The following is a 27,527-nucleotide window of genomic DNA, read 5'->3' as shown; positions in this document are numbered from 1 at the left end:
TCGTCATCAAGTTTGCTGACTACTTTCCTGTATTAAGTCATTGTCATTTAGGTATTTATTACTTTTCTTTGAATCAAAATTCATTAAAACTCTTATGTTCTAAAGTCATTGTCTTTTTTTACTCCTAATATCAGAGAATATTTTAGTAATTGGGAATATGACAAAATTGAAAACTCTGCTGTTTTCAATCTTAGAATGTCTTCTGTGTGTTAATTATAACTTATGCAACTATTTTTGTAACTGACTGCTGACCACAGTTGCAATTTATGAAACGATTTTTTTAAATAAAAGGTGACTACTTTGAGATTTGTGTACAATTTTAATTTTTATTAACATTCTTAGGAATTTAACTTTCATAGTTTCACTTATTATTTACCTCTTTTTAAGTTTAAACAGAATGTTTCCCCTTCAGATATAGTCCAGTCCCTTTACTGGTTGTAGTCATAGCAGAGTTAATAATATCTGTTTTGATCGCTTGACTGGGAAGGCTGTTTGTTTCACTAGGAGCCATGTAAATGGAGGATTGTGGGGATAAAAACAGTTCAAGTGAAATGAATTTTAATCTCCGTCTTTTACAGTAACCTTTTAAAATCTGTCTTTGGGTGACTCTAAAATGAGCCACGGAGTTCCCGTCGTGGCGCAGTGGTTAACGAATCCGACTAGGAACCATGAGGTTGCGGGTTCGGTCCCTGCCCTTGCTCAGTGGGTTAACGATCCGGCGTTGCCGTGAGCTGTGGTGTAGGTTGCAGACGCGGCTCGGATCCTGCGTTGCTGTGCCTCTGGCGTAGGCCGGTGGCTACAGCTCCGATTCAACCCCTAGCCTGGGAACCTCCATATGCCGCGGGAGCGGCCCAAGAAATAGCAACAACAACAACAATAACAACAACAAAAGACCAAAAGACAAAAAAGACAAAAAATAAATAAATAAATAAAAATAAAATAAAATAAAATGAGCCACATTTTGTTTGGTTAGTGTGAAAAAAAAAATAGTGAAATGTGGTTGTCTGTCGATGATGTATAAAATTGAAATTCTCGACTGTCAGTGGATGAGTGGTGTCAGTTGTCCAGAGTAGGACGACTCCTCAGTACTTAGCTGTCACCCCATGTTTAAGTCACTTGTGCACCCACCCCGTTGGTCCAGTTCTAATTCCATCCAGTCCACTCCTCCTTTTGCTCCCCCCCTGCGACATCAGACGATGACTCTGGACATTTGGTAGGTTCCAGGAAAGAGATTTAGGATCTTAAATGTCAAGAAGGAATGTCATTTAGAAGCAGTGGACGTCGAAGTGCTTTTCAAAGAGGTGAGTGGGAACCCTGGAGTCATGTGATGAAAGTGAGACAGACCCTGAAAGTCAGAAATGGAGCAAAGAATTAATTAATAATAATGAGCATGGTTGAGTTAAACAGCCCAGCTTTCGTCATTTAGAGTTCATCAGGTTTGTCCTTCTGTGTCCTTAGTGTCAATGGTCTTCACATTTTTTCTTTATAGACTTCACTTACGAGTACATCATGACGATAAAAGATATGAGTGTGACGAATGCGGGAAAACGTTCATTCGCCACGATCACCTTACAAAGCACAAGAAAATACATTCAGGTGAGGCATGTTTTGTAATGATGTTTCCAAAATCCTTTTCAGAAGCACCTGAAAAGGATATACCACATCATATTTGTGCTGGCTATAATTTAAACAATTTGGTATATTTGATCACCCCTTCGTAATGCCCATTCTGAAAACCTTTTTTAAAAAGATTATGTCTGAAAGGGACATAATTTTATGACGTGTTTTTTTGGTCACTGTAATTTTAACCAAAATGGTTACCCTTCATGACTACAGAATGTTTTTTGAAGTTTGTTTTCATCAAATTCTCAAAATCTGCATTTTGCATGTTATGTGGATGTGTGCAGTAATTGCTGTGGGCACTTTTCTGAAGGGAGAAGCCAAGATAATATTTCTCATTTTGATTGGATTTGAAAGAACTCAGCAAAACTTAGATGTTTGGAGAGAATTATTATCATTGGAGCGTTAAAATTTATGTAGTAGTAAATTTTTGAAATCCTGTCTTTGGACGAGTACCTTAATAATCCTGATCAATTTCAGATCTTTCTACTGTATTTATAATTTTTGTACTTGGGGGATTTCTTTCATATTTTCCTCTCAGATTGATGTTCAGGAAGTGCTAAGAGAGCCAGCTAATGAGCACAATAATGGGAAAGAGCCATCTCTGTGAGCACAGTAGAACAGGTGATTATTATTATTATTATAAATGTAATTTAAAGTATGCAACAGATATAACATTTACTTAAAATGATCCCGATGAGGCAGGTTGCGGATGTTATTACCACTTTTAAGAGATGCTAAAGAGATGTCTGATGACTTTTTTTGCTGGAATTATGCATTTCCATTTTCAGGAGGAGAGTTCTAAATTCCTAATTCTAGAGGTCACATGGTCTAATCACACACAAGTCTTAAGTTGAGACAGTGGTTTTTAAAGGCCAGGCCTTTGTAATGGAAATAGAAGAAGAGAGATGACAAACCGCACTCGTCTAGAATTTTCCTTTGTATTTTGGCTCATTGCAAATATAAGAAATCCCCACCGTTGAAAAATCTTTTAAAAGTAAAGTACAAAGATCTGAAAATGTTCAGGTCCTTTTTGTAAACAGTACGACAGCCTCATCCTGATTGAGTGTTCATTCGAAGTGTTTGGTATCCAGACTTACATATTCCTAAAAACAATCCCAAGATTTGAAGTCCTTTCACTTCTCTTACTCTGTTACACTCAAAGTCAGGATTTAAAGTCTACAGCAGAAGGCTGCTGACTGCTTCTCCAAGTGGGGAAGAGGATTCACATCCATGGAAATAAGTACAGATTCATTGAAGACACGTATTTGAGTAGGAATATAAGGGCCAGGTAAAGGGTGGCTTTACTTTCTACCATCGTATTTTACTGTTGGATAATTTGTTTTTAGGGGTTAAAAAAAACCAAAAAGGAGTTCCCGTCGTGGCTCAGTGGTTAACGAATCCGACTAGGAACCATGAGGTTGCGGGTTCGGTCCCTGCCCTTGCTCAGTGGGTTAAGGATCCGGCGTTGCCATGAGCTGTGGTGTAGGTTGCAGACACGGCTCAGATCCCACGTTGCTGTGGCTTTGGCGTAGGCCGGTGGCTACAGCTCCGATTCAACCCCTAGCCTGGGAACCTCCATATGCCTCGGGAGCGGCCCAAGAAACGGCAAAAAGACAAAAAATAAAAAAATTTAAAATTTAAAAACAAAAAAACCCAAACCCTGAAATGCACATTGTAATCCAGGTATTTGGGTCTTTCAGGTGAGAAGGCCCATCAGTGTGAAGAATGTGGCAAGTGCTTTGGCCGTAGGGACCACCTCACTGTTCATTACAAGAGCGTGCACCTTGGGGAGAAGGTGTGGCAAAAGTAAGTGAGAGAGCAGAGCGTCTCGTCCACGTTGCCTCCACTCAGTTTGGGTCGGAGCGAAGTTATTACTCATCTCATCCTTTATTTCGTTTAATTGGGGTGGGTTACCCAGCTCTTTCCCTATAGCTTCTATAGCTTCTCTGCAGACCTCAAGGAATTGAACAAAACATACTTGTCATACTCATTTTCAGTTGATTCAGAGGCTAGGTGGTAGACGTCAAAGTGTCTGATTAATGTAAAATCTTAGCATCCTTTGGGGATTTCATGTATGTTTGGTTGCATGGTTCTTGCAGAGCTAAATATAAGTAAATATACTGCCTATACATTGTACTTAGTATGACAGCAATTTGGGGGAAATATTTGTAGTCAAAATCTAAATCTCTTTTTTAATCACAGTAAGCTTTTAAAATGGTATTTTATTTGAAAGAAGCCTATGCTGACTTTGAAAATCTTTTTTTTTTGCTTTTCTTAGGGCCACATCCATGGCATATGGAGGTCCCCAGGCTAAGGGTCTAATCGGAGCTGTAGCTGCTGGCCTACACCACAGCCACAGCAACATAGGATCCAAGTTGAGTCTGTGACCTACACCACAGCTCATGGCAATGCCAGATCCTTAACCCACTGAGCGAGGCCAGGGGTCGAACCCGCAACCTCATGGTTCCTAGTCAGACTCGTTTCCACTGCACCATAACGGGAACTCCTGGAAATCAAATTTTTCTTACAATTTAGATATCCAGGTTTAACTGAGATTAGTTGTTGCGTGTAAAATGTTCAAGGAATTCATGTTCATGGACTAGTTATTTGGAGCAAATGGTAAGTAGTAAATGTGGTCTAAGGCGCCAGAAAACTTAGTGTAATGCTGAGCTTGATCAACCAAATGTACATAGTATATGTAATGTAGTGAATGGCAGACCAGTTTGAAGAAGAGTAGGGAGTATTGAGTTGTAGTCCTTTTTCCATTGTCGTGTATTGGTTTGTTGTTGCCTTCATTGATTTTTGTTCAGTGTTGCACTCATTAAATCAATGTATTCATTGTAGTCATTGAACTCTTGTATTCCATAGATGCTAGGAATACTGCTAAGTGCTGGGATATAAAGATATACGTGACACTCTCGAAAAAGGAAATAAGAACGTCAACATATTGTATGAGTGGGTGGAAACTAGAACTGCAGACTCTCCTGCCCCAGAGATTCTATAACCTTTTTCTTAGCTGCTTTATACTCTTCAAAATTATTCAGTACGTCAGGGGCTTTTATTTGTATAAATTATGATATAAAAATAACGATATTGTTTAAATAAGTGATGGAATCATATTAGAAATTAAAATGAGAAAAAGCAAGTACTTATTAATTCACCTAAAATAATAACATAGCCGTATGCTATGTAAATAGCAGTTTTGTGAAAAATAACAACTTTACAAAGCAAAACAAATGTTCAAAGAGTGGTTTCATTTTATATCTTTGTAAATCTCATGAATGGCTTAATAGAAGATGACTGGATTGTCATATGTGCCGTCACGTGTCACCCAGAAGTAAATGAGGAGCACTTGGCTCACTCAGGGGCATCGTTGGTCAAAGGAGAAGAGCCACACAGTAACCTTAGGAAATCGTGGATGTTACTCTTGGCTACCACAAGTGGTCCTTCTTAAGGGTGGGTGCAAGGTGGAGTCGCAAACACAGTTGATGAAATTTTCATCCTCTTTTATGGTCAGTATCTTATGCTCTGAAGTGGATTTTTAGCCTGTGCGTATATCGCAACAGCATGCATCTGTCATTTGGAAATGTGGCTTCACTCATTTATGCAGTTAGAGACTGAGTTAGTCTTCCCCGAGTTAGAGACTAACAGAGGTGTCGAGGAATTGTTGGGTGTGTGCTGCCTTTGAGGCGGTCAATGCACATTGAAACTAAAATCCAGTAGATGGGAGTCTGCGTCTCGGGAGTGGCGTTTGGCTGTGTATAAAGATCTGGAGATGAGTGTATGTATAAAAGCGGCTTGTTCAACGAGAGAATGTGGGAAGTGACGAGGACGAGCACCCTTCCTCCCCCCAGTTCCTTCCAGTGTCTCTTCTTCCCAACATTTTCAGCGATGGCTCTACTTCCGTAGCCTCTGCTTCACTTTCCGTCACTGCTGCAGCTGTTGGGCTGTGACCTCTGACCTCACCCTCCCTCTCCACCTGCGTCAGAATGCGTTCTTATTGCTGCACCCAGTAGACATATCTCAAATCCTTTCATCCTGGGCATCTCTGCTTCATTTGGACGGGTACCCCTCCTGTGCTGAACCCTCTGCTCTTGGATGTCTGTGTGAGAACAGGGAGCTGAACACCTTGAACCTGACCCAGCGCAGGTCCTTGCAGTTTATCTTCCTCCTACATCCCCTGAGTCAGGTTAAATGTTTCGAGTGCATCCGTGTTCAGAACAGAACTGTTCATAGTACAGACTGAGATTTCTTGGCTGCAGTACTGATCATTCCTTGTCTCGGGGTACAGTGTTCTGTGCATGTGGGATGTTTATCAGTCTCCCTGGCCTCTCTGTACCCGCTAGGTGACCGGGGCCAGTAGCACCCACCTACCCTGAGTCGTGAACACCGAAACCATCTCCAGGCATTGCCAAATGTCCCGTGGGGTCAGAATGCCCCTGGATGAGAACCACTGCTTCTTTCTCCGTGAGCCTGTGGAGACCCTGTTTGTATCTCTGTTTATATTTACCGTGGATATGAATGGGATGAGACACTTGCTGAGTTCATTGCCACTCCCAATTCACTGAATCCATGTTATCTTTTTAAATGTCCCTTTCATCAGTTAGAAGTTTCTGGGAGACAGGGTGTCTCTGTAGCTACTTTGTAAATGTTGAGCTGGTTGAATCAGAAAGTGAGGATGGCGTTTGAAATCTTAGGCATCCCGTTGCTATTTAATAACAACATGCTAAACATTCCAGACCTCAGATATGTTAAGGGCCCAGCTGTCTTAGAGAACTTCCCGGGAGCCTGTGTTTGATTTGTTTCTCAATGTATGTGCTTCTTCCAAGGTGAGATGCTACAGCTTTTCTCGTAACTACCACTGAAATGCTAATTATTTTGCAAATATCTTAATCCTTACACCTAAATTTTGAGTTTAGGATTAACTCACAAACATGTTGTCTTAGGCGCTACTTAACTTTTGAGTAATTTATAGGTTTTTTTTTTAATATTATATAATGATTTTTTTTTTCTTCCATTATAGCTGGTTTACAGTGTTCTGTCAGTTTTCTGACTTATAGCTTTTTATATCTGTTAATCTGCAATAAAAATACAGGACCGGTGTCTAATTCTTTTTTATTTAGGTGTAAATTCTAAGTTTATAGTATTTATTTTATAATGTGTACCCAGGAAAACAGTGTCACCTTTTGATGAATGTAACTACTGTGACTACTGCAGTTTCTTTTCACTGCACCTTTGCATCTGTTGTTTTTTTTTTTTTTAATTTAATTAAGGTTCAATTTACATACAGAGAAATTCACTGTTTTTAGTGTATGGTTCTGCAGATTTTGACGAATGCATGCAAGTCATTACCACAAGCTGAGACATAGAATAAATCTATCACCCCTCAAACTTCCACCAGGCACCTTTGCAGTCTGCTTCCTTTTACCCACATCATTGATTTTGTTCCGTCTCTGTAATTTTGCCTTTGGTATCTTTTACAGCAAGAAATAACAATTCAAAAGTTCAAGAATTTAAAGTGGTTTAAAATTTAAAATTAGCCATTTAAAATTAAGTGGTTTAATTTTGAACATCAAAGGACATCCTTTTATAGATTTATTTGTTGAATATAACTGGGGGAGGAAGAGCCAGAGATAAGGTTGATACTTAAAAAAGTAGTTCCGTGTTCCTTTGGAATTCTGTGCTTTAATCATGTGAGAATTATATATGAAGTTGTAACATTTTCATTGTTATTTATTACAGTTATATTTAAAAACTCAAACCTTTTTATTTTCTTAGATATAAAGCAACCTTTCATCAATGTGATGTTTGTAAGAAAATTTTTAAAGGCAAATCAAGTCTGGAAATGCATTTTCGGACGCATTCAGGTAAAACCTAATAGGTGGCTTATATACATTTTTGTGTAATTATTGTGTGATATATGGACCTTTATACTTTGTTGTTCTTTTTTTCCTCAGTAAGATTTTTAGTTATTTAAAGTTGATGTCATGAACGGCCAATATTCTGGTCCTCTACCATAAAAGCTTTAATACTTTTTTTTTTTTTTTTTGTCTTTGTCTTTTTAGGGCCACACCTGCAGCATATGGAGGTTCCCAGGCTAGTGATCCAGTCGGAGCTACAGCTGCAGGCCTACACCACAGCCACAGCAACACGGGATCCGAGCCATGTCTGCAACCTATGCCGCAGCTCATGGCAATGCTGGATCCTCAGCTCACTGAGGATCGAACCCGAGTCCCCGTGGATGCCAGTCAGGTTCACTAACCATTGAGCCATGACAGGACTCCTATAGCTTCGATACTTTTGAATATCATTTCGTAGAATTTGGGAAAACAATTTTTCATAGGGAATTGATTTAACTTTTAGTTCTCTTTTTCCCCTTTTCTCCTTGCTCATGCTTCCTCTATAGCTGTGTGAGTCTCTGGAAGACATTTATTTTCTTCTCTTTCAGTACTTTTTTTTCCTCCCCTTGACAATACTACCATATTTTAAAACATAAATTGTTGGGGTTTTTTTCCTGTACATTATCATAGTTCTTTGACTTCTCATATAAAGCTTTCATTCCTTCTTTTTAAGAAAGAAAGAAAGAAAACCAGTTATGTATTTATGGCTGTTTTGTTTATATTTAGTTTGGATTTTGTCAAGCTGCTGTTCTGAAAGAGAAAAGTAATTGATTTCATACCTATCAGATGGGAAGTAACTGGATTGGGGCAATTTCAGTAGCAAAGAATTGCAGTAAAGGATTTATGATTGATACATTATTGCTGTTAAACATAAAATGACACCCCCTCCAAGTGAAAAAGTCATAATTTGGGGGGGGGAGCATATATCGGAGTGTAAAATGTGGAACCTGTATTAATGCTATTCCGCACAATCCAATCGGAGCTACAGCTGCAGGCCTACAGTTGTAAGTAATAACTGTTATTAACTTAGGATTGAAAAGAGATGGTGAACTTGCCAAAAGTTAGTTCGAGACCACTGAAGATTTAAGAATTGTAAAACTTCAGGAACCATATAGAGGAGAAAGCTAATAAAGTCTGGCTTTCTGACTGCATTCGGTTTTTTGAAAACATGATTTATAGCAGTTAGTTGATAGCTAGTGACTGTGTGCCATTCCCTCTTCTGCATGTCTCTCAGGTAGTTGGGCCAGGGGGGCAAGTCCTTCTGTCCTCGGAGAAGTGAGGAAATGAGCTCTGTTCCAGAATAAAGACAGAGTTTCTGGCACTTATGAAATGAGAGGAAGAAATCCTTAAAGCAGGGCTCAGCCCACTTTTTCAGTGAAGGACTGGAGAGTAAACATTGAAGGCTTTGTGGGCCAGGCAACCTCCCTGCCAGGCACTCACCTGTGCTGTTGTAACATGAAAGCAGCCATAGACGGGGTGTAAGTGAATAAACATGACCGCATTCCAAGAAAACAGTATTTACCAAAGCTGCCTCTAAGAGGCTGTATTTGGCTTCCAGGCTGTAGTTTGTCACCTTCTGATCTAAAATAATCAGGAGGCTACCCGGGTCGGACTTCACAGAGCGGCTGTTTCAAGAACTGGGCACCATGTTCCCAAGTCAGTTCCTGAGATTTACAGGTCCAGAAACTCAACTCAGTAGCTTACTCTTCACCTTCTAGAAAAGAAGATACTGATGTGTACTGGCCAAGGTGTCCTTTTCTCTTATCAAGGAAGGAGAACTGCTAAATTTACTCATTAAAAGGAGGATTGCTAAATGTAGGTATGGAATAAAATGAGGTCGAAATCGTCTGGGACCTGGGACCGTTTGCTGAGGAGATGGCCGGGTGCTGCACCAGCTTCCCTGCTCTAAGTGCACCTCCCTGGGCTGCAAGAACTGTGCTCGCCAAGATTCTTTTTCTCTAGGGCCGATACCCTTAGTGCATTGTCTGTACTGATGCTTTTGCCTATCCCAAGGTCATTAGTATGTTTTTCTTGTACCATGTGGAAATTTATTTTAACTTACATATTTAAATTATGAACCTTCTCTAATTTATTTTTACTATTAGGTAATAATAGTAAAGTTCTGAGTTTTTGTGTTTTTTTTTTTTAACATGTGATCCTAGCACTGTTTATTAGAAGGACAGTCCTTCCCTCACTGCATTTCACAGGCATATTCATTTTAAGTGATCGTATATGTATGGTTTGTTCTGAACTCTCTTCTGTTGCATCAGACTATCTGGGGGTTTGGGGGAGCTTTTTTTGCTGTACCTACGGCATATGGAAGTTCCCAGGCTAGGAGTCAAATCAGAGCTACAACTACTGGCCTACGCCACAGCCACAGCAATACAGGATCCACGCCACGTCTGCAACCTACACCACAGCTCATGGCAACACCAGATCCCTGACCCACTGAGCAAGGCCAGAGATGGCACCTGCATCCTCATGGATACTATTTGGATTCGTTTCCACTGAGCCCCAGTGGGAACTCCACATTGGACTATTTGTATATTCTTGCACCGTTGCTATTGCTATTTAAGACACTGTGGCTTTTGAGATCTTACAGTATAAATCTTCCGACTTTGTTTTTTTCAGTGTCTGTCTTATTCTTTTTCTTCTATGTTTTTATATGAATTTATAAGCAGCTTATTAAATTTCCAAATACAAATACCTTTCGGGAATTTTACTAGAATGTCATTGAATCTTTAGTCAAATTTTCCTTTATTGATTATCGTTATAATAGTGAATCATCTAATCTGTGAACACAGTATATCCTTCCTTTAAGTCTTCTTAATTTTTTTCTCAAAGATTGATTTGTAGTATTGAGTGCAGATATCTCACACATCTTTTATTAAATTTATACCTAGACATTTGATATTTTTGTACAAAATTATAAGCTATTTTTTCTTTCATTTTGAGAAGGAAATTACCATTGGTTCCTAGTTTATTTAGAGCATTTGTTATGAATAGGCATTGAATTTTATCAGATTTTCTCCCCTTCTTTTATTGAAGTCATCATAAAATTTTTTCTTTATTATCGTGATAAAATACATTAATTTGTTTTATTTTATTTTTGTTTGGGGGAGTTTTTTGCTCTATGTTCATGAGACATATGGCCTTTTTTTCCTTGTTATGTCCCTGGCAAGTTTTGCTATCATGACTATGCTGGCATCAAAAAAGTAATTTGGGAAATAATACATCTTCTACAGTTAGCTGGAGAAATTTATATAATATTGGCACTGTTTCCTCATTACTGTTTGGAAGAATTCACTACAAAATTCTGCTGAATTTATTGCTTTCTTTGGAGAATGGTTTCAATTAAAGATTCTTTAATAGTAACAGCTGTCAGATCTTTGATTCTTTTTTTTTTTTTTTTTTTTTTTTTTTTTTGGTCTTTTTAGGGCCACACCCAGGGCATATGGAGGTTCCCAGGCTAGGGGGCAAATTGGAGCTGTAACCGCATGCCTCTGTCACAGCCACAGCAGCACCAGATCCGAGCTGTGTCTGCAGCCTACACCGCAGCTCACGGCAACACTGGATCCTTAACCCACTGAGTGAAGCCAGGGATTGAACCTGCATCCTCATGAATACTAATCAGATTTGTTTCCACTGAGTCACGATGGGAAGTCCTCGTTTCATTTTTAAAGAATTTTACTTAATCTAAAATATTAAATCTATTGGCAAAATTCAGAGTATTATCTTTTTAGTGACTATAGGATCTTTAGTGATACCTTTTTTTCATTCCTGTTATTGGTAATTTGCCTTTTCTTTCTGAGAATTGATCAATTTTATTAATCTTTTTGAAGAACAACTAGGTTTTATTGATTTCCTTTTATATTTATTGTATTTTTTTTTTCCTACTTTTCTCATTCTTTCCATTTTCTTTGGGTTAAATTTTCTGTCTTACCCTGTCTTCGCCGGCCTACACCACAGCCATAGCCATGCCAGATCCGAGCCGCATCACAAGGTCACAGCAGTTCTGGGTCCTTACCCCACTGAACCACAATGGGAACTCCCTGAAGGGTCTTTTTTATCCTTGTAAAATGCTCCTCTTTTTACTGGGCTAAGGATGTATCGGCTCTCTTTTGGATAGTATTTTTTGTGTTTTCTAGGGCCCTACCGGTGGCACATGGAGGTTCCCAAACTAGGGGTCCAAACGGAGCTGTAGCCACCGGCCTGCACCATAGCCACAGCAGCATGGGATCTGAGCCGCATCTGCAACCACAGCTCACACCGACACCAGATCCTTAACCCACTGAGCGAGGCCAAGGATCGAACCTGCAACCTCATGGTTCCTAGTCAGATTCGTTAACCATTGAGCCACGATGGGAGCTCCCTTTTTTCTATATTTTCAATCCTATTTCTTAGTGCTTCCATCTGATGTTTCTATTGATCTGTTTTCCTATTTTATTAATCTTTTTTTTTTTCTGCTATCTAGAATTTACTTTTTCCCTCTGTATTCCTATTTACTGGTGAGATTCTTTTTTAAAATTTTCTTGAACATATTAATCATATTCATTTAATGTTCCAGTCTTATATAATATCTCTTTACGTTTGAGTGCATCTTCCCCCCCACCCCTTGGCATTTGGTCATTTGGTCCTGTTTCTTGACACGCTTGGTAGTGTGCATTGAACTTCATATTTTGTGAATGAAAAATTGTAGAGGCTCTTGAAATGTGTTCTTTCACAGATATATTTTCTACTGACAAGCAGATAGACTATGAGATGCTACTGATCTGTTTCTGGTCTTTTTCTCATCTACCTTTCTCCTAGTTCATCATTATAGGGTCTCAGCTAAACTCTCACGCTTGTGCTAGAGTCCCTCCACTTTGGTGAGACTTGACCTCTCAGCGGTCTTTCTGATGCCTTTGGGGTTGCTGAAATATCTGTTCAACCTCTGGCCTCCCTGCACCTGGTTTCTAGCTGTCTCAGATGTTCCTCTTAGGAGTTGGCAAATACAGATACTGTGGTTCTTGTCTCTGTTGTTGTTCCTTCCTTTCCGGCCTCTTGACCCTCCGATCCTTGGTAGTCCCAAACACCAACTTGTATCTTTCCTTTTCAGTGAGATGTCAGTTCTCAAGCCTTAGGCTGTCCCTGGGCCTTACTGCTCCCCAGACACTAAATCTGAGAGTGCAGCAGAGAGGCCTTCCCGAGTTCCCGCTGCCTCAGTGTACCTGAGAGCCTCCAAAGAATAGGGTTTGGGTTTGTTTTTTGTTTGTTTTTAACCTTTTATCTTCCCCCTCTTCACCAGCAAGAAGCTTCATCTGGTCTAAACTTTCAAATCTGGAAGTTCCCTGGTGGCGTACTGGTTAAGGATTTGGCATTGTCACTGATGTGGCTTGAGTTCAGTCCCTGGCCCAGGAACCCCCACATACCATGGCTGTGGACAAAGAAAACAAACAAACAAACAAAAACACCCAAAAAATAAACTATCAAGTCTGAAATGAAAGTCCACCAGTTACATTTTCAATAAATATCTAAGTAAGCATAACCGATCCAGTAGAAAAGACAGTTTTTAATTCTAAAGGCTCATAGGTTACTATGATTTCAGCTGAGAAATAGTTTGTCTCTTTGCATGTTGTTTATTCTCCTTCTACTCTCAACAAATAGATCTTGCCATTTGTTTCTGTATGTCTCTGATTTGTGATCTTGAGATGTACCCAGCTGTCAACTAGGTAACTTTACTATTGAAAGGCTCACGGTAGAAAGTGTATTTCTTACCCTGTACTCCTCCTTTGAGGTGCACAGCATGTATTGACTCTTTCTACTTGTGTATATTTCAGCACTTTGCACTTGCCTTTTAATTTAATAATGTCAACATTTCTTTGTGGATTTTGTCTTTTGACACACCTAGTTTGATTTTTTTTTAATTGAAATTGACAGTTGTTTAAAATGATAATAGAAACTTCTCAAAGAAATATTTCTCTCTGGGTCCCAGTTTCCTAAAAAGTGTTTATGAGACACTGGAGCTGATTGACTGACTTGAAGTTCAAATGTTATCTCTGCATTTCTAAAAGCTTTTTAACTAAGATACTTAAGAAACCATCTTGTCTAGAACTATACCAAAGAACACTTAAAACCAATACTTTCCTCTCTGAAAATAAATCCTGTGCTTCTTGGTGGTGTAAGTAATGCTGTAGTGTTTTCATTTTTGAAAAAAATTGTGAAATGCTCCTTGCGTGACAAGTTTTGATGCCAATAGAAAGCACTTTGTAGTTCTTGCATTTTGAAAGTGTAATTTTTTTCAAAACATTCCTTTATGATTTTTGTTTCATACTATCCCTGATTGTAAGTATTGTACGTAAAATCGGATGTTGCATGCAGTGCGTTTTAGACAGAGTTGCAAAATACTATCCTTCAGGAACATTAGCCCTGTACCTAATCTGTGACTTCATGTCCTGCTTCTTCTCCAGCAACATCAGTAATGATATTAATCCAGAAGAAAGTAGAAATTTAATAGTACCAGGAACCCAACATCCCCATCTGTATTCATTTTCTGTCCCTAGGGATTTGAAAGTTCCAGTAGGCCACAAAATAATAATTAAACAAGAATATTTAAGAAATAACTAATTATTTGATATTAGTGTTCCAACTTATCTCTTAAGTTTTTAGGAGAATTGGTGGTATTTTACATGGAAAGGTGAAGAAGATACTGATATCAAGAAACTCATGTGACAACTAATATAAAATATTTTCATTTGTTAAAATATGCCTTTGTATCTACTGAAACAGTATGTCTGGGTTAATTACTTTCTATTGCTGCTGTAACAAATGACCACAAACCTGGGGGCTTAAACAGTACAAGTTTGTCATGTGTCCGCTCTGTAGGTGATAAGTGTGACCCAGGCTGAAACCTAGAGGAGCTGCATTTCTTTCTGGAGGCTCTAGGCAGGATCTGTCTCCTGCTCACTTGGGTCATTGATAGAATAGATTCTTTCGAGTTGCAGGACCAGGACCCAGGTTCCAGTTTTCCCAGCTTATAGCAGCTGCCACAACCCTTGGGTCCCGGCCCCCCTCCTTCAGTTTTCAAAACCAGCAAAGCGGAGTTGAGTTCCCTTGTCACAGCTCTCCAGCCCTTTCATCTCCAGCCGTCGCCACTTTCAGGGACTCATGTGATTAGATTGGGCCTCGTTAATCTCCCCACTTGGGGATCCTTGACCTTAATCACATCTGCAAGGTCCTATTCCCGTGTGAGGCAGCAAATTCACAGCTTCCAGGGATTGGAAGGTGTACTTATCCTGTCAACCACCCTGGCTACTCTAAGAATTCATAATGTTTCATATGAAAAAAGCAAAAAAACTACAGTGGGAGAACCTGACTCAGGAAGAATTGAACACTGGTCCGGCTTCCTTATTCTTCTTTTTTGGGTGTTCGGTTTGGTTTGGTTTGGTAAATTAATACACTGGCATTGTGATAGCTACTGTGGTCTCCTGTGTGATTTTGTTGGGGCAGTGGTGGCTCCAGAATGTTGCTACAGGAGGTGCCCAGGTAGGAATGATCTTACTGGAAAGGGGATCTAGACCCAAGAAGCTTGACGTGGTGCCCTGCCTCCTGATTCGTGATCCTGCTCAACTCTCCTTGTTTCGACCTCAGCCTTACTGACCATCGGTATTACTACTTCTTATTCTGATCCAAGGAACCAGGCTAATCAGAGTTGCTATTTTAGTTTTTATTCTTCTTGGTTGGGAGGAAATCAAATGCTCTGGTTTTACAACACTTTTAGGGGTGATGGGAATAACAGCAAGCAATAATAATTAATAATAGCCTAGGTTTATCAAGGACTTGACACATACAGTGAACTATTACTTCATTTTCTCATTCAGTCCTTTCACCAACTCCATGAGGTGTAGGTACTGTTGTTTTTCCATGTTACAGGCCAGGAAACTGTGCTTAGGAGTTCCCGTTGTGGCTCAGCAGTAACGAACCTGACTAGTATCCATGAGGATGTGGGTTTGATCCCTGGCGCTGCTGAGTGGGTTAAGGATCTGGCTTTGCTGTGGCGTAGGCCATCAGCTGCAGCTCCAATTTGACCCCTACCCCATATGCCACAGGTGTGCCCTAAAAAGACCAAAAAAAAAAAAAAAAAAAAGATGACATTGGGGAGCTTGCTGGAGGTTTGGGCTACTCAGTGGTATAATTAGATTTCAAACCCAGATCTTTTTGATGTTTAAGCCTGTTCTCTTTACCAGTTACTGTACTGTCTCCCCTTTATGATGCATATAATATTGCTGCTTTTATTAAGTTCTTGTAAGTACGCACATAGCAAACTTTCTACCTAATTAAAATCACTGTCTTACCAAGTGGGTACGTTTTACACTAACTTTCATTTGTGGTCATACAGGTGAAAAACCATACAAGTGTCAGATTTGCAACCAATCTTTCCGAATCAAGAAAACTTTAACAAAACACCTGGTGATTCATTCCGACGCGCGGCCTTTCAACTGTCCACACTGCAATGCCACGTTTAAGCGGAAAGACAAGCTGAAGTACCACATCGACCACGTGCATGGCATAAAGTCTCCTGACGATCCTCTCAGCGCTTCCGAGGAAAAACTCGTATCCTTGCCGGTGGAGTACTCATCCGATGATAAAATTTTTCAAACCGAAACAAAGCAGTACATGGACCCGCCCAAAGCTTACCAGTCGGAAGCCAAGACCATGTTCCAGAACGTGTCGGCGGAGGTTTGTGTCCCCGTGACCCTGGTGCCCGTGCAGAGGCCCGACTCGCAGAGCGACCTGGTGCGCCACACCACCACCCTCCCGCCCCCTGCCCACGAGATCTTGTCGCCGCAGCCACCCTCCGCCGATTACCCGCGAGCAGCCGACTTGGCGTTTCTGGAGAAATACACTCTTACTCCGCAGCCCGCAAACATAGTTCATCCAGTGCGCCCCGAACAAATGCTGGATCCTAGAGAACAGTCTTATCTCGGAACGTTATTGGGCCTGGATAACGCCCCTGCTGTACAAAATATTTCTAACAGCGAGCATCACTCATGAGTAAATCGAAACATTCCACAGACCGTGTCGAGGGCTACGCAGCAAGTGTAGCCTAGAGCTGGCGGCTTTCGAATCAGTGGGGCTGCTATTTTTTCATTTTCTCTGGTTTCTCAAGTCCTCAGAACCATGTCAAATCAAGAAAAATACGTATCTCTGTTTACCGAACATGAATATTTGGATGCATTTTGAGGTATACTATTTGAAATGGACATTTTTGTGATTTTTAAAGATTATTTAGTGCTAATTTTTAATGAGTTCGCTAACTTCCCAAAACTATTAGCTGTTGACCTTATGAGGGTATTTGTTTTTAAATCGTCAGTGGAAATTTTTATTCATCTTTGGTCTCATTCCTCTTTTTTCCCTTCCCTGTTTTCCAAACAAATGTTAAGGACCATGTAGCCTTTAAGAAAGAATATAAGAGTATACTGATAATCGCAACTGTTCTTTATTCTACGATGCATTGTTATTTTTTTTTCCAGATTTTTAAAAATTTTAAATTTCCATAAATTTAGGAAATGGCATTTATGAGAAAGATTTGAATAGTTCTGTGTTCTGTTTTAATTTGCTTATAATTTCGGCTTACACTCCTTTGGTTTTTTTGACAAACTCAAAGCCAAGAAAGCTAACCAACGAAAGATTAGAAGTGAAATGTAGAATTGAGATAATGATCCAGATGTCTGGTTTTTGCCTAGGCTTCAATTATGATGAATAGGAAATGCAAATATAGGTCTAGGCATTAATTGTACATGTTGAAAACGTGTTCAAAGCAAGATATGATGGTTTTAACTAGATAATCTTTCAAGGTAAGTTCACCTTTTGTATTCTGCCATTTATTTCAGAAACATCAACAATATGTCCCAGCATATATCTTCATTTTACTATGGAAGGGGCAGTTATAACTAAATGAAAATTAACACGCTACTTTTGGTCTCATTTCCCTTGGCTAACTGAAACTCTGGGAATCAGAACCTGGAGGGAGATTTCATATATCATTGTTAGAAAAAGTGCCAAATTAGAAAATTCATGTCTAATTAAACTTAATGTTTACTTTAATTAAAGGGAACCACTACTTGTATACAGATTTACATTAATATGTAATCTAGTCCTTTATTTTTGCTTTATTCATAAGCCTCAAGTCTGTAATTATCCTTGATCTTTATTTTTGTATGAGACAAAAGTTGAGGACTTGGTGAAGGGAAATAGCAGTTAGAGCAAAACCTCACTGATTAAAATTAAATGAGAAAAAAGTCAGTCACAATTGTAAAATACCTTTAAAGATGTGCACTTTCCATATCTTCAAGTCAATTGAAACTTAAAACTAGGAGAATGTTTCCTAGTAGAGCTGCTTGAAGGATTAGAGAATAGGCAGGGTTGATTTATTACTAGCATGTCATTTGTATGTAAACTACTGGAAAATAGCAGTTTTAAGAGTTTTCTATTTCAGTTTTGTTTACACTCCTAATTGCTTTAAGCACTTTTTTGTGTGTAAAGTCTGGCCCAGCCCTTGTGAAAAAAAAAAAAAAAAATCACAAATAAAATAATGAAGTTTTAGTGGATAAAATTTAACCACTTAATAATGTGGAAACTTGTTTGCTGAAGCACTTAAGAAATGAAGGTACTTTACAGGAATATTCACCACTCTGGTGGAAGTGAAACAAAAGAAAAAAATTGTTGAGAATTAGGGCAGTTAACCAAAGGAGCTCATATAAATAATAAAACCAACCTGAATTTTGCCTCATTTATCTAAGTTTGGTTGTAATTATCCTAGGACTAGTGGATATAATTAATGTATTAATTCTTTTTAAAGCATTCTTACTTGTGTGTGGAAATGTTATGTCTGGGGTACTTACATGATAGAACTTGACTATATGAGGTACTATTAGTCTTTCAAATTGACTTTAAAAATGTATATCTTTATGATTTTTATCATAAAGACCTACAAGACTTGTAACTAAAAAACTTAGTATGATGAAAAGAAATCATATCTAAAAATGTACCCTGCCTTGCATATAAACCAATGTAGAAGTTTGGACTTATAAAAAGGCAAATGGTATATATGTGTATGTGTGTGGTATATTATATATTTGGTAGCAGAAAAAGAAAGTGTTGCATTTTCACATTCAGAAGAATACTTTGCTTTTTGAAGGTATTGACTTTAGGGTTCTTTTAATAATAATCTCCTAATGCTTTAAATAGATGATTTGATTGTAGGAGTTGGTTTACAGTATAGAACTTTTCTGATATACATCTCTTTTATAAAGTGAAACATGATTATATTTAGTTTTTACCGTAGAGAACTTAAACTTGAATAGTAGTTTACTGTTTTATAAAATGCTTTCCCAGTTATCTCATTTAAACCTCATAACCAGCTCTGAAAGGACATGCCGTATTCCCATGTTAGAGATAAAAGAATCCAAGGTTAAGCCCACATCATTAGTAAGTGGCAGAGCTACTAATAGGGGGGAAAAATGGATTAAGCATTAATGAATGCTTACCATGTGCTGGGCACTGCATTTTCTCACGTAATCTTAAATAGTCTGGGAGGTAGGTAGTATAATTTTTATGAAGAAATAGTCTCAGTGAGTGAACAAACAGACAAATCCACTGCCTCTAATCTCCAAATTAGAATATAAGAAATTTTACAATTGCGAAAACCTCATGGATTTGGGCAAACTGAATGTATATGTTTTTGAAGTTGGCACAAAAATGTATGAAATGAGGCCTGCTTTTTTCAGTTAACTTTTTGTCATATTTGATTTGGAGTATTTTGGACAAATGTTCCATTAACTCTAAAATCCATTAATTCTATAACTATACTTAAATTTTTGAATCTTGCAACTAAGTTTATTTTGTGAGCATAATTTATTGTTTTAAATTAATTTTGTAGCTGATAGCAGTTAGCACTTAATATGTACATTGAATAATTTATCAAATGTAGAAATTTGTTAACCTAATCAGTTTTTACTTAAATGCACCAAAGATTTTTAGTAGGTATTAAAATAGTTTAAAAGAATTTAAATTCTTTGTTGTTTGAATAAATATTTGTCCAAAGAAGCACATTTGAAGTCCTAGGATTATGGGTTTTTTAAAAAAAAAATTGTTAGTTTGGATACTAAGGTTAAGTATTAAGTGTTTGTGTTTATATGTATAAAAATAAGAACAGAAGAAAATACTCTGGGAATAGTCATACTGACAAACCAGTTACTCAGTTTTCCTCAGTTTAATTAATTGAATGTTATCTTTTAAGTGGACACTATTAAATGCTAAATAATAAGCTTATTTTTTACACTACACTATTAAAATAATTTTGCCTTAGAATTTTTTTTAAGACAAGTTGAAGATTTTTTTATGAGAAACCCCACCTATTTTTTGCAGCCTAAAATACCACTTAGGATTAGAGTTTGTTCTTCATGCCAGCAGGATTTCACCAACAACTGTAAAGGCAGTGATCTTTGAATACCTTTAGGTAATTTAGTCATTCATTGCTGGGAGAAGAGTAGCAAAAATAGGGTTTTAAACTGGTGCTTTATTAAGTGACTCCTTTAAAGTGATGGTAGGTCATGAAGTAGGTACACTAATAATTTTCCATCAACTTAAAAGTGTCAAAACATCTTTGCAGAGTAACTGTAAGCTGTAAGTTAAGGGCTAATACGTATTTCAGTGTCATTCCTCGCTTTTTCACTCTATAATTACAAACAAATTGAGAACACCATTAACTCGTCTGTATGTAAGTTTGCATTCTCTTCCAAGCAGATCACTCTGCTGTCTCATTGGTGGAAGGTCAGACGTGGAGCATCAGCCTTGACAGTGACAGTGTCCTTTTGTATGTGCCCATCTTCTCTGGGTTGAAGGCTTCGTGTCTTTTCAATGCACAGTAGTTGCTTGGAGTTGACTCTGCTGGCTAGATTGTGCTGGTTAATAAATAATTGTGGTTGCTTTGTTGTTGGTATGTATTTGTCTTATGTTTGTGTTGCCTGCTGGTCAGGCAACACTTCTTTTAGGTTGCTTTATGTTTTTGTAGGAAAACTGGCACCAACTACTAGTGTGAATTTTTTTTTTTTTTTTTTTTTTAATCTCTACTATTGTGGCCTTTCTGGTTACTGTGAAGCCACTCCTGGGCCTGTCTCCAGATGCTCTTCAGAGGCATCTGACAAGTAAAATAAAAAGAGTGTGTCTGCCTCTCTGTCTCCTTCTCCTGTCCTCTCCACCTTTTCTTGTTAATAATCAGTTACCCAACCACCCAGCTCTACACTGAACAGCTTCTTTTTGCAGTTTGCCTAAAAGTGAACCAGAGGTGATGGTGTGAGATGAGTCTCTCGTTAGGAGCAGCAAACAACCCAAGCAACTTGAGACAACTTGAGTTGATGGAACCCAGGAAGAATTAGGGCTTTTATAGTCGTATTTGGATTATTCTGAGATTCAGTGCCAAATCTGAAATGACTCAAATGTATTTTTTAATGAAGAACAAGTAGCATTTCTAAAACGTTGAAAAGTGTTATAGTAAATGTTACTTACTATTAGATCAAGTGATGGATAATGTGAGAATAGTTTTCTTATAATTTCTAGGAACCACAGACAGTTCCCTTTAGATCCTCCCCTTGCTTTTGCACGTTCCTCTCCTGGTAACGTCTCTAGTGGGTTTGGGAGAGTATTGTTCCCTCATTTCTTCTCAGCTTCTTTCTGCTTCAAGGTACTTTTGTCCTGGAATCGTTGCATGCTTTCTGCTCTTCCTTTCTGGAAGTGGCTTTAATGAGGTAGAAGGAACAGCACTGGGTCTCTTGGAGGATGAGCGGAAGGTCTGGTAGGGAGAGCACCTGCGCTGCATTTACTCTTCATCTTCCAACTTGCTGTGCCCTGATCCTGAGTCTAGGACTATTGCAAAATCCCAAACAATTTAAATTTAGCCTCTGCAGCCGTTTATATAAAGAGAAAATAAGAATTACATCCAGAAAATAGAGGTCATCAAAGATGAGTATACTTCCTTTGTTCTGCTTTTTTCCAAATTCTTAGGTTCAAGAAGTAATTTTGGTGCTTGTATTGCTTTGGGAGATTCTAAACATTTCTTGAATGGAGAGCATGTAGGCGTCTCGGTATTTCACCTCTTTGCTTGGTATTCCTGCTTGCGTTACATACAGTTGGACAGTGAACTGTGGTGTAAAGACAAAATTTTTATTCCTCAACAATCAAGACTTTTCTTATCTGTGGATAAGAAATTACAGCTGTATCACAGTTGATGAGTGCAGCTGCCAGAAAGTGAGCAGAGGTGGGCGTTTGGCTGCTCCGTGTTCTGTAGGAAACGTTCTGGTTACGGGATTTATGCTGTACATTAAAATGGAAATGCCTTTGAACTTAGTTTTCAGTCTCCAATCTTAAGTTTTTGTTTTTAATCATTAAGGACTCTTTCAAAAACAATTACAAAGAAAAATCTAAACTATCAAGACTCATTATTTTGTCAACTGTGTGTAAAGTATCTTGTGAGTTTTATAGATCTTTTGACTGTCTCGTGTTTTCTCAGTACCAACGTCTTTATGGAAAAATTCAGTTCTCTGTGAAGACTAGGAAATGTGTTGTATATTGAATTAGTTCCTTGTGTTGTTTTGATATTTAAAATAAATATAAAGTTCTTTGGTCCTAATAAAGCATATCTAGTTGTTAATGAACCTGTTTTCACAGCATGACATGCAGTCCTCCCCTGCCTCCTGAAAAACTGAATGATGAAAAGATCATGGACACAGAAAACCAGTGTCTTGGGCACATTTAATTAAAATTTTATATGTTTTTCCTAAACAAGATATCATTTTGAAATACTTTATATATTAAATATATAAATCATTAAGCTATTGAATGGTTTTTAAATGACTAATTAATGTAAATTCAAATTTTTTTTTTGTCTTTTTAGGGCCACCCTCATCTCATATGGAGGTTCCCAGGCTAGGGGCCTAATCGGTGCTGTAGCCACAGCCTACACCACAGCCACAGCAACTCAGGATCCGAGCCCTGTCTGCAACCTACACCATAGCTCATGGCAACACCGGATCCTTAACCCACTGAGCGAGGCCAGGGATCGAACCTGTGTCCTCATGGATGCTAGTGAGATTCGTTTCTGCAGAGCCATGACAGGAACTCAGATGTTAATGGTGACTGTGATGCTTGAAACAGAGTCCACATGCTCTTTTTTGGCAAGAAGTGTGAAGTATAGCAAGGTTCGGTGCACGGACTATTCAGTGTGAGAAGGGGTCGCTCTGACCTCCACCCTCCTTCCCAGAACTGTGTGCCCTGGGCATGGGAGTGACCACTGCTGGTCTAAGGACAGGCTGTGTTACAGGACAGGGCCTGACCTCGCCAGCTGTCTGCATCTAACAGCACAACTGAGCCTCCATAGGCAGCTGTTAAGACCAGGATTCCATGGACAGGAGCCCATTTCTGCAAAAGAAGTCCCGTTGGAGGCAGCGTTGTGTAGGATACTTAATTCTGCTGCTGTGTAACAAATTAAACCAAATGTAGTGGCTTAAGACTAGAGACATTTATTACCTCACAGGTTCTGGGGATCAGGAGACAAGTGGCTGAGCTGAGTGGCTCTGGCTCAGGACCTCTCCTGGAACAAACTTCAGGGATTGCTGCAGTCTCTTGAGGCCGTACTGGAACAGCCTTCATCGCCGAGTTCACTTCTGGGCTCTAGTTCCTCTCCACTTGGTCTGTAACAGGGCTTTCCGGTGAGAGCCCCCAAGTGGGGTGGGGGAGAAAGAGATAGTAAGAACACACCCAGGGAGTTCCCAGTGTGGCTCAGCGGGTTAAGTACCCAACATGGTGTCCAAAAGGGTTCAGTCCCTGGCCTTGATCAAGTGGGTGAAGGATCCGACCTTGCTGCAGGCTGTGATGTAGGTTGCAGATGCAGCTTGGATCCAATGTCGCCGTGGCTGGGGCCTAGGCCTGAAAGTACAGCTCTGATTCATTCCCTAGCCTGGGAACTTCCATATGCCACAGGTACAGCCTTAAGAAGAAAAAAAGAGAAAGAGCACACTTAGGATTTAAGTTGCAGTCTTTTTATCACCTAAACTAGGAAGTGATGGTGCATCCCCTCTGCCATTATGAGGCCATAAGTCCACACCAGTCAAGGGACACAAATGAGGCTTCTCCTTTTGGAGGGAGGCATGTAGACTTTTTAAGACATATTTTGAAAACCATCAGATTCACTGCTCTTGAGAAAACACTCTGGAAGTCATGGATGGGGGGCAGGTATAGCAATCTATACTCATAAAATATGTCTGTTCTAGAAAGAAAGGTAGCACCTCTTCCAAGATAGAAAGGGTTGAATGTAACCCACATGTCACAGGTAGCTGGTTGGTCCTCCTGGAGAGTGGAGTCACACTGGGGGTCCTGCCTTGGCCTCTGTTAATGGATCAGGCCCTCAGTAGTGCTGTCAGATCAGCCTTGGCAAGGGGGAGGCTGTGTTCAAGCTCGTCCATCACCCCCTTCCCTGCCGCCGTGGCCACTGTGCACAAGGGTTCACCAAGAAAGAACGGGGTCCCTGAGGAAAGAGGCCCATGTCCCACTGGACAGGTGGTCTTGTTTGCCTGATTCCTGAGCTCTTTCTTTGTCTTGGATGCTCTCTGATGGCATTTATTTGGGACACCGATTTCTTCTGTTCCTGTCTGGAGGGGCCCTTTTACATACCTCTCCCTGCCAGAACTACACATCACCAAGTTTCTGTTTTTTCCAAAACTTTGACCAGCTGGCCAACCTGTTAGCTATTGCCCTTGAGCCACCAGAGTTAGACATATCTTCCTTTAGCAGTAGACTTGATGCACCATCCAGTTTGCTCCCTAACAGGATTCCCTCCTACTCGAGAGGAGGCCATGGTGTAGTGTCCTGTCCACATCCAGAAACCAGGTCTTTTCCTCCATATGAAATGGCCCAAAGTTCCCGAGGTACAGATGGGGAGAGAGGCAGCAGAGGAGGAGATGATATAGGACCCAAGTCTTCTATGCAGCTTGTGAACTTGGGGTTGCTCAGCCCTGGGCTGGTGGACACCACTCCAACTTGACAATGGAATGCTGCTTGTCACATCCAGGTTTTTAGTTCTGTGGATTAGAACCCTGGTCAGCAAACTTCTTTGGAAAGGGGCAGATACTAAATGTTTCAGGCTTTGCAGGCCATGATTTCTGCTGGAACTATTCAGCTCTGCCACTGCAATGTGAAAGCCGTCATCAATAATTTGTAAATGAATGGTGTTGCTGTGTTCCAATAAAATTTTAGTGGGGTAAAATCTCAGACCATCACAGTTCTTGACAGCTATTTCTTGCTCATCAGATTTAGTTAGCAAATGGCATCAATAAAGTGAGAGGGGTAGAGGAGGCTGCCTCTATAAGGAAGAGAGGTTTGTGGGAAAAGGGAGATTACAAGTTCTCAGCCTTTTAAATTTTGCACAAATGTCATACTCCTTCCCAGGATCCCACTCCCCCTATTAGTTAAGAGGGCCAACAGGACTGAACATTTAATCAGTGCTGTCACATTCACCAGCAGACCCTTGGCTTTGGCCTTACGTTTCCTGAGACCACTGGAAGTGAGAGGTTCTTCAGAACTTCCTCCTCACAAGCGTTCTCAAAGTATGTTCTTAGCTGTGCCGTTTTCATTTTCTTTTTTTTGTTGTTGTTGTTTTGTTTTGTTTTGCTTTGTTTTATAAAAAACAAATGAGCTGGTGGACGTGAAAGCACTTTGTCAACAGTAAAATGCTATGCCCACATTTGTGACAGCTAAGGGTTTTTTTTTTTTAAGCATGAGGGTAAAATTAGTGGTATTTTTTCATTCAATTCACGTAAAGGTCAATTCATGCAAACAAAAAGAATTAACATACACGTTTACAAAGATTAGATACAGTTCCAAAAGCGACTGTATTAATTCACAGCAATGGTTCTTCAACCTTGGCTGCACATTGGAATCACCCAGAGAGCTTCACAAAGTACCAATTTCTGGGTCTCATCCCCAGAGACTCTCATTTAATGGGAATAGGGTGCAGCTCAGGCACTGAGATTTGTAAAACTCCCCAGCTGATTCCAATGTGCAGCCAAGGAAGGCTGAGCAGCGCTGGTTAATGGCTTCTTTAGAAGCCTCAGAAATGTGTTCTGAATTGATTTAAATTTTATGGAGAGTAGAGAACATACTTTTCTGTTTGCAGAATAGATTCCATAGAATCAACGTGACAGGAAAAATTCACAGCAGCACATTCTGACTCCTATACAAATCTCTTCTGTTAACATATAGGAGGCATCATAAACATCAAAATGCAAGAAAATGCTTCTTTTTGTCACAGTGTATTGTGGTGAAATAAAAAACAGTCTCACAGTGTTTCCTTTAGAGCATTCTTGATTTTGGCCTCAGGCAGTGGTTCTAGGTCTTGCTGGCACATTAGAACCAAGCAGGAGGCTTTAAAACCCTGATGTTCTATATGCACATTGGGTCAATTAAGTTAGAGCCACTGAGGGTAAGACCCAGACATCAGAGTTTTTAAAAAATTTCTCCACATGACTTTCATGTACCAACCACAGGGACTTGCTGTATGGCACAGGGAACTCTACTCAATATTCTGTGCTAATCTATATGGGAAAAGAATCTGAAAAAGAATGGATATGTGTATATGTATAACTGAACCACTTTGCTATACAGCAGAAATCATCACAACATTGTAAATCAATCATACTTCAAAATTTTTAAAAATAAATAAAAGGCAGAAATTGTCAAACGGGATGAGGAAAAAAAAAAACAGAAGACCTCTAACTTAATTCACTTAAAATCAAAATTGGTATGACAAGCATTTATTGAGATGAGGCCATTCATTACCAGGAACTGCAGAGAGCTTGCTTCCCACCCTCAAGAAGCACCCAATCTAGTGAAGGAGGCAACATAAGGTCATCAAAGGTAAGAACAGATGCCAAGGGGCTCCCACTGTGGCTTAGCGGGTTAAGAACCTGAAATAGTGTCCAGGAGGATGCAGGTTTGATTCCTGGCCTCCCTCAGTGGGCTAAGGATCTGGCATTGCCACAAGCTGTGGCGTAGGTTGATGATGGGGCTCAGACCTGGCATTGCTGTGGCTGTGGCTGCGTAGGCCAGCAGCTGCAGCTCCAATTGGACCCCTAGCCTGGGAAATTCCATATGCCTTGGGTGTGGTTCATTTTCTTTCTTATATATGCTCTCTATAGCCATCAGGTGAAACCCGGTACTCTGTAAACTCTATAATCATTCATAAACTGTTTGCATAGCAACTATATGCCACAGCCACCTCTGAATAAACTATCCTTCATGTACATTTCATCTGGTGCTGCCACTGCTGGTGATTTCAGGACTCATGATGCGCCCACATGCCTTTGATTATCATAATATGTTTCTTGCTAGCAAGAGTTTATCCCTGTGCTCCTTGAACACAAACAATTCAACTCAGCATTCTATCCTAAGAAGCAATTTCCTAGGGCCACTACTGCATCAGTCAGGGTCACTAAGGAAGTAATTGAAGAAACCTATAAACATAGCAAATACAGAACACAGACCAGCATCCCACAGCAAAAAGCAGGCTGAAAAAAGTGGGGATTGGAAGTGGAGGGCAAATAAAAAATATCCAGTACTGGAGATCCCATTGTGGCTCAGTGGAAACAAATCCGACTAGGAACCATGAGGTTTCAGGTTTGATCCCTGGCCTCACTCAGGGGGTTGAGGATCCGGCGTTGCTGTGAGCTGTGGTGTAGGTCTCAGACGCTGCTCGGATCCTATGTTGCTGTGGCTCTGGCATAGGCAAGCAGCTACAGCTCCGACTGGACCCCTAGCCTGGGAACCTCCATATGCCGCGGGTACAGCCCTATAAAGCAAAAAAAAAAAAAAAAAAATCCAGTACAGTCTCATTCTGGATTTTTTTTTAATTTTTGAGTCAAAAACATTGTTTTATGAAGACAAATTATGAGGGGAGGGTGTACATAAAAAAAT

General features: G+C 39.6%; 1 protein-coding gene across 2 annotated transcripts in view; it reads left to right on the top strand.

Annotated features, from left to right (window-relative positions):
• Positions 1-22,198, top strand: part of ZBTB41 (zinc finger and BTB domain containing 41) — a 43,710-nt gene extending 21,512 nt beyond the window's left edge. The window contains exons 8-11 of one of the 2 annotated variants that reach the window (XM_021064480.1): positions 1,490-1,596; positions 3,324-3,429; positions 7,402-7,490; positions 15,901-22,198. In XM_021064480.1, the coding sequence (XP_020920139.1) occupies positions 1,490-1,596; positions 3,324-3,429; positions 7,402-7,490; positions 15,901-16,556 (958 nt within the window). In that variant the 3' untranslated portion in view covers positions 16,557-22,198. The remainder of the gene's footprint in view (positions 1-1,489; positions 1,597-3,323; positions 3,430-7,401; positions 7,491-15,900) is intronic. The other variant, XM_021064481.1, reaches the window with a different exon arrangement.

This window comes from Sus scrofa, chromosome 10 (genome assembly GCF_000003025.6).
Source record: "Sus scrofa isolate TJ Tabasco breed Duroc chromosome 10, Sscrofa11.1, whole genome shotgun sequence".
Lineage (NCBI taxonomy): Eukaryota > Metazoa > Chordata > Mammalia > Artiodactyla > Suidae > Sus > Sus scrofa.
The sequence above is the reverse complement of the archived record's forward strand: the minus strand, read 5'-3'. Positions and strand labels throughout refer to the sequence as shown.